Source organism: Tenrec ecaudatus, chromosome 14, assembly GCF_050624435.1.
Source record: "Tenrec ecaudatus isolate mTenEca1 chromosome 14, mTenEca1.hap1, whole genome shotgun sequence".
Lineage (NCBI taxonomy): Eukaryota > Metazoa > Chordata > Mammalia > Afrosoricida > Tenrecidae > Tenrec > Tenrec ecaudatus.
The window spans coordinates 28290738-28303203 of record NC_134543.1 but is presented as its reverse complement, the minus strand read 5'-3'; the positions used below and the strand labels follow the sequence as shown (position 1 = coordinate 28303203).

At 47.3% G+C, this 12466-nt stretch overlaps 1 protein-coding gene across 3 annotated transcripts in view; it reads left to right on the top strand.

Annotated features, from left to right (window-relative positions):
- The window catches only part of GPATCH2L (G-patch domain containing 2 like), a 67266-nt gene that overhangs the window by 18223 nt on the left and 36577 nt on the right, over window positions 1-12466 (top strand). For all 3 annotated transcript variants that reach the window (XM_075531967.1, XM_075531965.1, XM_075531966.1), the window contains exons 3-5: window positions 3426-3490; window positions 9614-9790; window positions 10393-10472. In XM_075531967.1, coding sequence (XP_075388082.1) covers window positions 3426-3490; window positions 9614-9790; window positions 10393-10472 — 322 coding nt within the window. The remainder of the gene's footprint in view (window positions 1-3425; window positions 3491-9613; window positions 9791-10392; window positions 10473-12466) is intronic.

Sequence of the window (12466 nt, the reverse complement as noted above, 5' to 3'; positions counted from 1 at the left end):
CTTAATGTCTGCTTCTTCTATGCATGTCATTATGATCAGGACATCTTCTGCCATTGCCTTTTGTTTCTCCCTTTTTTTTGTTGAGGTCATTGGGGGCTGATGGCTGTTTGCGTTGCATTGTTTTAGAGGAGCAAGGTACCATTTTCCAGGGAGTCAAAGAGCACTGGCTCACTCTCTCTGGGAGATTTGTAGGAGTGCTTCTTCCAACTGCCTAGAGCTTAATTCACTATGGAATTAACCTACATTTCTCCTCCTGTGTCTTCCCTCTCAGGGGAGTGACCAAGAAGGCTGGTGGGTTGCCTGCTTTGGTGTTGCGGAGGTTGGGCAGAGGTTCCTGCAGCAGCTTGGAGCGTTGAGGAGTGTTAACCGAGCTGCCTTATGCCCCCAGACACACAGGCAGGAATTCCCCAGTAAGAAGTTGAGCAGAGTATCCCCTGGTGGAGGTCCACAGGGCCTTTCCAAGCCAAGCCTCACTAGCTACACAGGGTGGAGCTCACCTAGCTGAGTGTGGCACAGGCGTAAATGCCCTAGGCTAAGGGGAGTGGTCTGGAGGTTAGCAGTAGAGTATGAGAGACCAAGAAAGAGACAAAGAGGAGTAAAAAAAGTTAAACAAGTCCGCTGAGCCTGTGGGGGGCCTGGGAGAGGGGAATATATTGAAGAGATGGAAACAAAGCAACATGTAGCCGAGTTGATATCCCTGCCAGTGGAGCTGCAAGGGTTTAACCCCTGCTCTGAGGCGGCAGTGGCAAGCTGTGGCTGTTTTGAGAAAAGGCCCCTGCGCAGCCCTCCAAGACTGAGGAGGGGACAGGACGGAGAGGAGCTGCAAGGGTCTAGCCCCTGCCCGGAGGTGGGTGGTGGCAAACTGTGGCTGTGTTGAGACCAAGCTGCCCTACAGGCTCCAAATGGTCCTGGCTCTGGCAGAGACAGTGGCAGGGCCAAGGTCAAGCCCCAGCTGGCCTCCACTGAGGTAAGCCAAAGCCCCCAGCCCCTCAAAACCCCATGGGTCTGTGCCTACTTTATCTTTATGATGCTCCTCCTGTGTTCCAGCAGTGTTGAATTTCCCTCTAAGCAATTCTCCTGGGCTGAATTCTGCGGAGTCCTCGGGCGCCACCTTGCCAGTTGTTACTCCGGTGCCATCTTGCCAGAAGTCCCCTAAAATTTGAATTTTATATCCTTTCTATGTGCCACAGATTTTTTTCCCTTTAATTTTTTTCTAGCAAAAAAGTTACTTTTAAAATTTACATTTAAAAATGTAAAAACCATCCTTATTTCTTTTGTGGGCCATAACAAAATAGGTGATGGGCTATCATATCTTAATGTGACTCTACTGACTCACAGAGCATGTAACATAATCCTTGTGGTTAGGTGCTGCTTACTGTGACTCATAGTGACCCCATGGGACAGAGTTAACTGCCCCAAAGAGTTTCCTGGGCTGTAGTCTTCCCGAGAAGTCGGCCATCAGGGCTTTCTCCAGGGAGGAGCTGGGTGGACTCCATCCTGAGGGTTCAGCCAGGCACTTACTGCTGAGTCATAGCATAGGGCTCGGTTCCTTTGTAACCTGACGGTGGAGTGGAGATTTTATCCCATGGCCCTTCCCTGTCCTGAAGACTCAGGTTAGGGGCCCTCATGGTGTAGTGGGTTAAACATCGGGCTGTAACCGCAAGGTCAGCAATTTGAACTTACCTGCCGTTCTGAGAGAGAAAGATGAGACTTGTCTGCTCCAGGAAAGAGGGGCAGCCTCTGAAAAGCAGTTCTGTTCTGTGCTTCAAGTCAAAATCAACTCTGTGGTCTCAGGTAAAAAAATATACAATCTGCTTTACGTTTGAGGAGAGATGGAAATTAAATTATGAAGTCCGTAAGAGACAGGATAGAGACTGGATGGAGTGAGACCACCGAAGTTCTCCAGCAGCCCCTAAAATAAGAAACTGACACATGAAGTTCAGCACGCAGAGTTCCTGGAACTCAGAAGTCGGAAGTAGTCAGTAGTTGGTGAGAAGGTCTTTGGGATTTTACTGCAGAGCTGGTTGGAAAGGCTAGATCAACAGTTCTCAACCTGTGGGTCGCGACCCCTTTGGGAGTCGAAGGACTCTTTCACAGGGGTCACCCAATTCATAACAGCAGCAAAATGACAGTGATGAAGTAGCAATGAAAATAATTTGATGGTTGGGGGTCACCACAGCAGGAGGAACTGTATGAAAGGGTCACAGCATTAGGAAGGTTGAGAACCACTGGGCTAGATTCACCCAAACACAGCACTCCGCTTCTGTTTCCATTTAGTACTGCAGAGGGAAACACCTGTCAAGAAAGAGGGCCATCCCTCGGGTTTGTTACTCAAAGCACCAACGAGGAAAGGCTTGTTAACGTACTTAGCCAGCTTTAAAAAATGTCATGTTGGCAAGATTTTTGGAAATGTTGCAAAATACAGAATATTTTCCAGTTGATCCAAGAATGTAGACTGGGCTCTTGCAAAGCCAGCCCTTTCTATGGCCTGGTGGAAATGTTGCTATTCCACTTGGGTTTTCACTGCCTTCTAGAACAGGTCTAAAAAACTGACTGGCTTGGAAGGAAATTCCTGTAATCCAAAAAATGGCTAGTATTACTTATTGCATATACTGTAATAAAATAATAATAGCTGATATGGTAGAGGATCAAGTGTTTGGTTTTCTCTTCTTGAGCCAGACGACTCAAATTTGTCTAAGACGGTTAGCTGGGGTCACACAGCTGCCGAAGAAGAGAGTCAGTCACCTGTGAGCGATGGCTAAGAAAATGGAGCTGATGAGGTTGAATTCTGTGGGACAAAACTTTTATTTCATGGTTTCCTATTTTTAACCTCAACTCCTCCTGTTCAAAAGGAGTTTTGTTATATTTGCTGGATATCAAGAAAAACATTACATTTAGAAGCGATAGTTTTTATCATTGCTTTTTTTTTCTTGTTTAATTTTTTTTTGGGGGGGTGTGTTTGCTGTTTACTAACTGGGGAAAGTGCTTGAGAGGTGCCAGATGTTTTTAATTTTCTTAGCTTTATTTGAAACTGGTAGTTGGAAATATTTAAATATTTCGTTGGGAAATTTGCAAATTTGTGGTGGGCTGTGATGTCCCTTGCCGGCCTCACATTCCTTTTTTTGAGCCATAATAAACAGCTTTCTAGTCCTAAACTAGCAAAGCGATTTCAGATATTTTTTAAATACCTTGAAATGATGAATCATAGTTTTAGAATTCTCTTACATTTCTTTTGATTTGGGGGAAAAATAAACTTGTTTTTCCAGTGGCTTTCTGTGGGAATGTGCATATCTGATTGGCCCATGTGCCTTTGGGCAGTTGAGGGAAGCTGGCAGGGGAGCCTTTCAATACAAAGCTTTAAGGACATCTGGGGCTGTGTTCTTGACTGGAGCTGATGAGGTTTCTTATGTTTGACTCTTTTTCAGTGAAACCAGCAGCGTGTGTAGCAGCAGTGACACTGGGCTCTTCACCAACGATGAAGGCCGGCAAGGTAATCTTGATACCAGCCAGAGGTCACAGGTTCATTGGGTATAGGGAGATGCTAATGATCATGGGAGTGACCGACTGAGATGATGGTGGATGGGGACACCAGTGAGTCAGCGGTTCTCCAGATGCAGGACATGGATGCGCTCGCTCCCTGGGAAACGCTTAACAGCTGCAAGTTCTGGAGCTCCGAGACATCAGCTAGGTCTAAAGTTGGCTCCTGGAATTTGCATTTTTCACAAGCACCTTAGATGATTCTGATGCTGGTCATTTAATCTTTGAGACACATTGGATCAGGGTGCGACCACACCAAGGATGGAACCAACAGATATCCTCATGTCTGCCTTTCTTCTTTTTAGGTGTTGATAAGGCATAGGGAGAAGGAAGTTATTCCTATAACCTCATTTGTGAACCCATTATAATATTCTGGGTGAAGATAGTGTATGCTGATCTCGCTGAAGTGAAAACTACTGAGCTCTGTGAATAAAACTGGTGGCTGTTAATCAGGAGTACTTTACTTTTACTTCCTAAAGAGTTTTGAAACTTGACCTTGGTGCAAGGACACTCTACAAAACTCTTATCCTGTAGACTTCTTTCCAAACCCAATGCCTCTGAGTTGGTTGTGACTCAGTGACCCTACAGGACAGGACAGAACTGCTTCCTAGGGTTCCTGGGGCAATCACTCTGTATGGAAGCTGACTGCCATAGCTTTCTCCTGTGGGTGGACAATTGGGTTTGAACCAATGACCTTTTGCTTATCAGTTGAGAACTTTAACCACTGTGCCACTAGGGCACCTATAGACTTGCTTCCAAAACCAAAACTCATGCCATTGAGTCATTGCCAATTCATCAACGCCCTATAGGGGAGGGTAGAACTAGCCCTGTGAGTTTCTGAGACTCCTAACTATGAGAGTGGAAAACCCTGCCTTTCTCCCTCAGAGTGGGTGTGGTATTGAACTGCTGACCTTGCGGGTCGCAGCCCAGGGCATAACCACTACGCCACCAGGACTTCTTATAGACTTGCTTAGGGCCATACTAATTATGTGCCAGTAAGAATTGTATACAATTCTTTTGACTCTTTTTGGGGTGTTTTTCCAGTGACTTTATATATCTGATTTGCTCACGTCCATTTTCCTTATTTCTTCTAAACCAATTTCTTATCTTCTAAATAATCCCTAATAAAACAAATCCCTACAAAGAGATTTCTGGGAGCTCTTCAGAGGGTCTTGTGGCTCTGAAATCCAGCATCTCCTATGGGAGTTAGGTGGTTGTAGGACAGAGACAGTGGCCATGTGTAGGTTGATCCCGCAGGCTCCCTAGTAACTGAAGGGCTTCTGGGAGTGAAATTCAGGAACCAAGCCTGGTTTGGTGAGCGGGTGTGGGGAGAGCGTCTCATCCATCTCATCCATGCCTAGTGGTTACGAGACTGGAGAAGACTTCATTCCCATGGAGTTGTTGAACTTGCTGCCCCAACAGAGGATTGTGGAAATACCTTTGTATCTCTCTGATTCAGAGCCAGCTAGTTGTCGTCAGAAACTCCCAGTGTATACTCAGGCAGGTGCTAGCGAGGTTCTAGAGCAGGCATCTTGAGGACATTCATCTGGCCCACCGGGTGTTTTTGCCCCATTTGTTTTTTTACTTCAAAATAAGATATGTGCAGTGTACATAGGAATGTGTTCATAGTTGTTTTTTTTTTTTAACTATAGTCCAGCCCTCCAACAGGGTCTGAGAGAGAGTGAACTGGCCCCCTGTTTAAAAAATTTGAGGATCCCTGGTCTAGAGTCTGTGCCCGCATGTCAGGAAAACTGGTAGTCTTTCCGTGAATAAGCTGGTCCATACCATTCAGAGTTATTGATCATTTTTATCACTTTGACTACAGTGGTATGAAGTTTCCTAGTGTACTCTTATTAAAGGTCTTGGTGTATAACGATATACCCAAACCAAACTCATTGTCCTCGAGTCAGTACTGACTCATAGCAACTCTATGGGACCTGGTAGAATGGCCCCTGTGAGTTTCTGAGACTGTAACTGTTTATGGGAGTAGAAAACCCAGTCTTTCTTCGTGGGTGGTTTTGAACTGCCGACCTTGTGGAGGATAGCCTATCGCATAACCACTAGAAAAAGGTATGTGCCTCCTACAGGAGATGAAATGTTGGGCCTTGGGAACGTCTTGTCAGTAATAAAGATTCCGTGGCTTATGAAGAAAAATGACAGCCAATCCTCTGTAGCTTCCCCTCTCCTTCACTGCGTGAGTCCCACCGATTGTGGTGAGACTGAGCTGCCCAGCCTGGTGCTCCTTCCTGCTTCCTGCCTGTGCTTAGGCTGGCCTCTGCTTCTGAGCTCAGCCCCACCTTTGTGAGGATGCCTGGTCGGTCACCCACCAAAATGCAGTTCTCCGTTGCCCACCTAGAGCTGCTTTCCACTCATCCCTGTGCCCGAGTCCGTGTGAGGAGCTGGGTCTGCGGGCCTTTTTGCTCTCAGCGGCTTTTTGTTTGGTGTGGTCAGGAGAAGGAACCAGCAGAGGAAGGGAGGGAGGACGTGGGTGAGACGGGTATATTAGTGAAGTTTTGCTGGTGATAGTACTGACTTTTAAGAACCCTGTGGGTTTCTGAGAGTGTAACTGCTTATGGGAGTAGAAAGCCCCACCTTCTGTGGAGTAGCTGGTGGTTCGAACTGCTGACTTTGCGGTTGGCAGCCCAGCTCATAACCACGACACCACCACGGCTCCCTTAACAGTCCCCAAATATCAGTGGCTAGCCACCAGCACCATTTCTTTCTTATGATGGGGCTGTGGGTTGGCGGTGGTTTCGCTGTGCTTACCTGGCTTCAGGGCTGTGTGGGCTTCAAGTTAGGCTCATACAGGGTCAGTGGCAATTTGAGGCTTGGTCTTCTCGTGGTGGAGGTGATACATGCTAAGAGGCCAAAGCAGACCTCGGATGCGTAATGCCTTTCTTAGATGCTGTCCCCTAATATTCTCTTCTCTAAAGGAAGTCCTACACGAGAAGACCCGGGAAGGCTGCAGAGTCCCCTAGCAAAAGGCAGGGCTGGGGCTTAGGGAGTGAAACCCCGGCCAATTCTGCTGTTGACCACATTGGTTCAGGCCTGTCCCCTGCTCCCTTTCCATTGGCTGCCGATTGGGATCTTCTCCTGAAGGCCCAGCTAGCTCCAGCCCAGCCTTCCCTCTCTCCCCTGGCCCCTCAGGCCTGGGAAGGGTAAAGACTCCCTGTTCCTGCTAGCTTCAGGGTGCTTCATCACCCCTTATTGGTTTCTCTTAATGATGTCTAGCCCTTTGTAAATAGTCACTCCATTAAAGTCTCCTCAATTACCCCATTTAAATGTGCCATCTGTTTCCTGAAGGAATTCTGGCTGGCAGATTGCGCGTGTGGGCGGGTGGGCAGGCAGGCAGACAGGCATCCTCTGCGTTTGTCTCTCTGTCTCTCTCTGTTCTAGTGGCTCCCTGCACCTCCTGCTTCCTGTCACCCGGATATCACATGCTTGTTTGTGGCTGTGTCTTTTCCTTGTCCACTTTCCAAGGGAGGAGGTATTTTATTGCCCCCTGCCACAGTGCTGAACACATTGCACGGCATCGAGTGAGCGCTAAAAAAATGGTTATGGAGGAACCAGGATTAGAGAAAGCTCTCTTTCCTCTGCTCCCATCCCAGCCAAACAGCATTTTCCATAGCCTCCCAGACCAGCGAGTAAGGATACCCCCCTGGGGAAAGCAGGACTCCAGTGGGGCTGTAGGTCAGGAGCCTGACCCCTCAGCCTTAGCCTCTCTCTGACTCCCTGGCAGCCCCCTGCTGAGGAACTCCTGCCCCAGGTCTCCTTGTCCAGTTGGCAAACGCCTGGTCTCCCTGGTCTCACTAGGTTCCCGCCAGTCCGTTGCGTCCCCTTTTGTGTTATTGAGGTCTGGAGTGAGTGAGAACCAGAAGCTCCCCTGGTGGTCAATGCCAGCGCTCATCAAACGCCTGTGTGAGCACGAGCTCTCCAAAGTACACCCCGTTGCTCAGTGCTTGTGGACAAGAAAGCTGTCTGTTGTAATACCAGGCGGAGAAACCAAGCATCTTTCCCTTCTTTAGTTGGGCTGCTTAGCTGGCTTCGAGGGATGCTTTCAGCGTGGCTCTCGGTGATTCTAGAGCAGCGTGGCCTCACTAAGGAACTGCTTGGAGAGGAACTCTGCCCAGCTGCTGGTGTTGGACTGGTCCCCTAAGGAGCCCCTGTGGTACAGCTAACCAAAAGGCTGGAGATCTGACCTACTAGCCCCTCTTGGGGAGAAAAGACCAAGTGATTGACTTCCATGATTTTAGCCTCGGGAACCGCGTGGGGCCATTCTTCTCTGTCCTGCTGCAGGCTAACTAGTGGTGGAGAACCGCTGTCTGAGACAAGTGATTGTGATCTGCTTTAACCCGGGAACAAGTCGCTCCTTTGTGGTGATGCTGCTGCTCTCCAGGACACGGCTTTCTGTGATCTCTGCAGTGATGTAGGAATCCGCTTGCTCCTGGGTGCAAGAGCCCACTGAAGAGAAAGCCGAGGCTTTGTGCTCCCTTAAAGAGTTTCAGTTCACTCAGTAGGGGCGCTGAGAGTCGGCACGGACTCGATGGCACCGAGTTGAGAAGTGGCCTATGCATCTTACCCTTTCGCATGTCATAAGTGGCTTCTCCAGGATTCAGTGCATGGTAGATGGTGATTGTATTTTGTTCTTTGGGTGTTCCAGTAATTTTCTCAAATTACTGCTATTTTGGAAGGGGGCTGGGAAGGCAGACATGAAGTTACCTATCTTACTCGCTGTTGGTAGGAATAAACTGTAATAGAAACAGTTACTGTCATTGTAGCCCATGGAGAGCCATGGGAACCAAGAGTCTGGATATGTGGATTTGGTCTTTGCTTTGTTACTACTGAGCAGTATGACCTTGACAAGCCCTGAGCAATTAAGTTGTCTGTCCGCAAGTTTTCCCTGCTATCTTGAATTACTGGTGACTTTCTGTCCCAATAATGAGATACCGAGGAAAAAAAGAGGTGTGGCTTCTGTGCTTCAGTCACCTGTTAAGAAAATGTGAAACTGCAAGAAATCCCTAAGGAGCAGCTAGTTCTAGACTGAGAAACATAGATGGATTTTGAATCTCTAAGCCAATGTACGCCACTGACAACGGTGCATGCCAATGTAGTTTGTGGTAAAGATCTCACACTTGGGAAGTTTATCAGGCTTTGGTTTCAAATCCTAGCTCATAGTTCACTACTTTTATTTTGACTTCTCTGGGCTCGAATTACTTTACTTGTAAAAAAGAGCTTATTAGTTTTACTATTAAAAGGAGTCCGGTCTTACATAGTACAACATTTATGCGAAGCTCTTATAATGTCCCAATTTTCATTATAATGTGATCAAGAAGAATGAACATTTGTTTTTGTTCTTCAGTTTTATTCAGAGCTTTGTAATGCTCAGAAACCACCCCCTCATTTAGTTTAATTATAATGTGTGCTGAAAGTTGAAGTCATTGAACTGCTGCTGCATCCATCCTGAGACCACAAGAGGTGGTAGATGGTGCCCAGCTATGCCACCATTCATTTAACTCAGGACCACAGTGCACGGAGTCTGATAGAAAGGGAGAGAAATGTGGAATGCAACCTCAGATTTCTAAAGAACAAAAAGCAAAGAATACTCATCCCTTACTCCCTCCTCCCCCGCCAAAAAAAAAAACCAAACAAACACAAAAAACCCAAATCCCAAACTCCAAACAAACAAAAGCAGAACTACAAGGCGCGTCGAGACTGGAGGAATCTCTAAGACCATTGCCTTGTGATATTCTCAGAATCTTGAACCAAAACTAACCTTGATGTCACCTTGTAGCTAAGTAACGCATCAACTAACAAAATGAAATCAAACATTCACCAGTCTCTTTAAAAGATGTAGAACGTAAGGGCCAGGGAAACACGTGCCGTGGAACGGGATCAGCCGGTGAGGGGAGAGTGAGAGGATTCACGAGTGGTGAAGAATGTCACTGAGCAGCCTGACTGGACTGAAAGTGTTGAATGGGCACTTGAACCTCCGGTGTAACCGTCACTAGAAACGTGATGGAGTTTTATTCACAGTAGATAATGTGGCTCAGCTAATGGTGGAACCTTTGTATTTTAGGAGATGATGAACAGAGTGACTGGTTCTATGAAGGAGAATGTGTCCCAGGATTCACTGTTCCTAATCTTCTGCCCAAGTGGACGCCCGATCGTTGCTCTGAAGTAGAAAGAATGGACTCAGGACTGGATAAGCTTTCCGATTCCACGTTCCTTCTCCCTTCTCGACCAGCTCAGAGAGGTGAGTTCTTCAGGGACCAAGATGTTCTTTAGGCTTTGTTCCTCCTCTCTGGTTGTGGCGATAGGGGATCATCCCGTGTCTGACGTACTCACGCCTCACAGGACACAGGGACTCTGAAGTTTGGGCCAGTCCAGGGGTTCTTCTTGAGGAGGCAGGGGTGAGCTTCAGAGCTTGAGGGTCTTTCCATGCCTCCCTACATGGCTATATATTAACAGGATGTTTCTTCCGGTTCTCCGTACAGATGGGAGAAAGCTTGTGAGGTAGTAATGAATGTGTCATGTAAAATTAGAAGCTGTTCAAAATACCTTATATTCAGGGAGTGCTTTCCATTGAAAGGGTCCCTTCCTTGAGCGATTTCATTGGATTTTTTCAAACATGCCTGTAAGCTTGGAATGAGCAAGCGACGTTTTATAGCTAAAGAGACCCGAGTCAAAGGTAACTAACCCAAGATCATATTGCTGGTGACAAAGACATGGGAAAGACAGGTCCCTGGCAGATGGCCTGAAGGGCCACTCCAGCAACGTCCGGGCAGCAGGCCTTCAGTGTACCAGAAGCACACTGTGCTTATGAATCTTCTGCTTTCCCCTTCTCATTGCATGTAGGGTACCATGCACGCTTCAATCGTCTGCCTGGAGCTGCAGCCCGATGCCTGAGGAAGGGGCGAAGAAGGCTTGGTGGGAAGGTGATAAACTCGCGCTGTTAACTAAGCTCTCTGGGAGGCTAATGTTCCTGCAAGGACTTGCCCTGTTGCTAATCACCGGGGCTGCAGGATGCCTGTAGTTAAGCAGACTGGAAGGTGTGGGGCCTCACAAGGGTGATCCCTCTGTAGGAAATAAATGGATACATACACGTACAGAGGAGGCTTCATTCTGACAAAGCAAACACCTGTCATTGTGGTCTCTATCCTGTACTTTTGATTAATTTATTATTACTATGAAAGTTCAAATACTTTATGGCTCCTCCTGAATTTATGATTGCTTCTTTGTAATATTCTTTGATTATTCTAGAATTCATTATTTTTAAAATTGGGGATGGGGTGGAGAATCAAAAGCCCTCATTGGCTATTGGAGCAAGAGCATCAGCATTTAGTTAGTTCTGCCTTTGCCCAGGGACTGCTAGCCTATGTGTATGCGTCAGCTCATCAGACCCTCCCTGCAACTTTGTAAGAAGGTATGAATTCCTTTTATCAGATGAGGAATACTTAAGCTCAAAGGAGTTGAGGAAAGTCTGCTGGAAATCGTGGAGTAGAGATTTGAACCCAGGACTCCAATAAGCAAACTCACTGCCATGGAATCAATGCTGACTTGTAGTGACCGTAGAGGACAGGACAGAGCTGCTCCTGTGCATTTCCGAGACTGTACTTCTTTAGAGGAGCACAAAGCCCTGTCTTTCTCCCTTGGAGCCACTGGTGGTTTTGAACTGCTGACCTTTCAGTTACCAGCCTGTCGTAACCACTACACCACCCGGTTTCCTTTGAATATACGCCTACTTCTTCCTTGTTTTTTCCTCTGGCACTGAGATTGAGAAATAGGGTACGACTGAGGCTAGAGAAGGATGGGGTGGGCCGAGAGTTCGGGAGGGAAGGGCATTTGAGAGCATGGCTCTGCTGGTCCGTTCAGGAGCATTGAGAGTGCCTCCGTGTGCCGGGGAGAGCACAGCGGTCTGCACCCTAGCTGGCTGCCGTCGGGAGCCATTGTTCCTGTGTAGGCAAGGAGCTGCGTTTGGAAGGGTAGCGAAACGTGGATCCAGATGAACTCAGATGGCTTCTTTTTCTCGTTAGATTCAAATCCACATCCCCAGTTAGACAGGTGCTTTTTGGAATAGTGAAACCTGTTCCTCTGGGTAACTCACCTTGCAGGTAGTTAGCTGCTACTTTCGTTGTGCTGGAAGGTTGTCTCCGAGGACCGGTGGCGGGGGAGGAATACATGGGTGTGGGGGCAGAGGAAGGTTTTACTGGATAGACTTGACAGATGAAACTCTTCACCACCTACGTGCTCTGTCTTTGCTCCCGTCAGCTCTGAGCGCGCTGCTGCTGCTGCTGCATCCCGAAGGCTCCCTTCAACCTGCCAGGAAGGGACCTGGGGCCTGTGGGACACGTGCCTCTAATGATGCCAAATGAATAGGATAATATTTACTTGTTTAATTCATCTTCATCATCTTAAAGGGATATTTGTCATTTCTGGCAGAGGTCACAGCTCTGCCCCTTTTCTTCCCCCTCCCCTAGCTCTCTTCTCTCTTTCTAAATTATAATCATAAATAATGAGTTTCTTTCACCGCTCCCTGCCAGCGAGCTGCTAATTACGCAAAGTACCGCTTGTAATTTACACAGTAATAAACTGTAAATTTAAACATTACGGCACTTTAAGTTAATAATTTTCCTGCTGTAACAAATAGCTCATTTTTCACCCATCTTTCCCCTCAGCCCCCCTACTGTGTTTGTGCCTGTGACCAGGAGGCTTGGGCAGGAGAGGTGGAGACTGTGGTGAAGGCAGTATGGGAGGTCTTTTCATTTAGCCCCACTCCCACCCGGAATCGGAGCCCAAATTAATTTTCTGCAGCCAGTTGTGCTAAAAGAGCTATCCTAATGTTTAGGCTAATTCCTAGACGTTTAAAAAAAGTGTTGCTCTTGAGAAGCGACATGTTTATGGAAACAAACGTGTTTGAGTAGCAGGCATG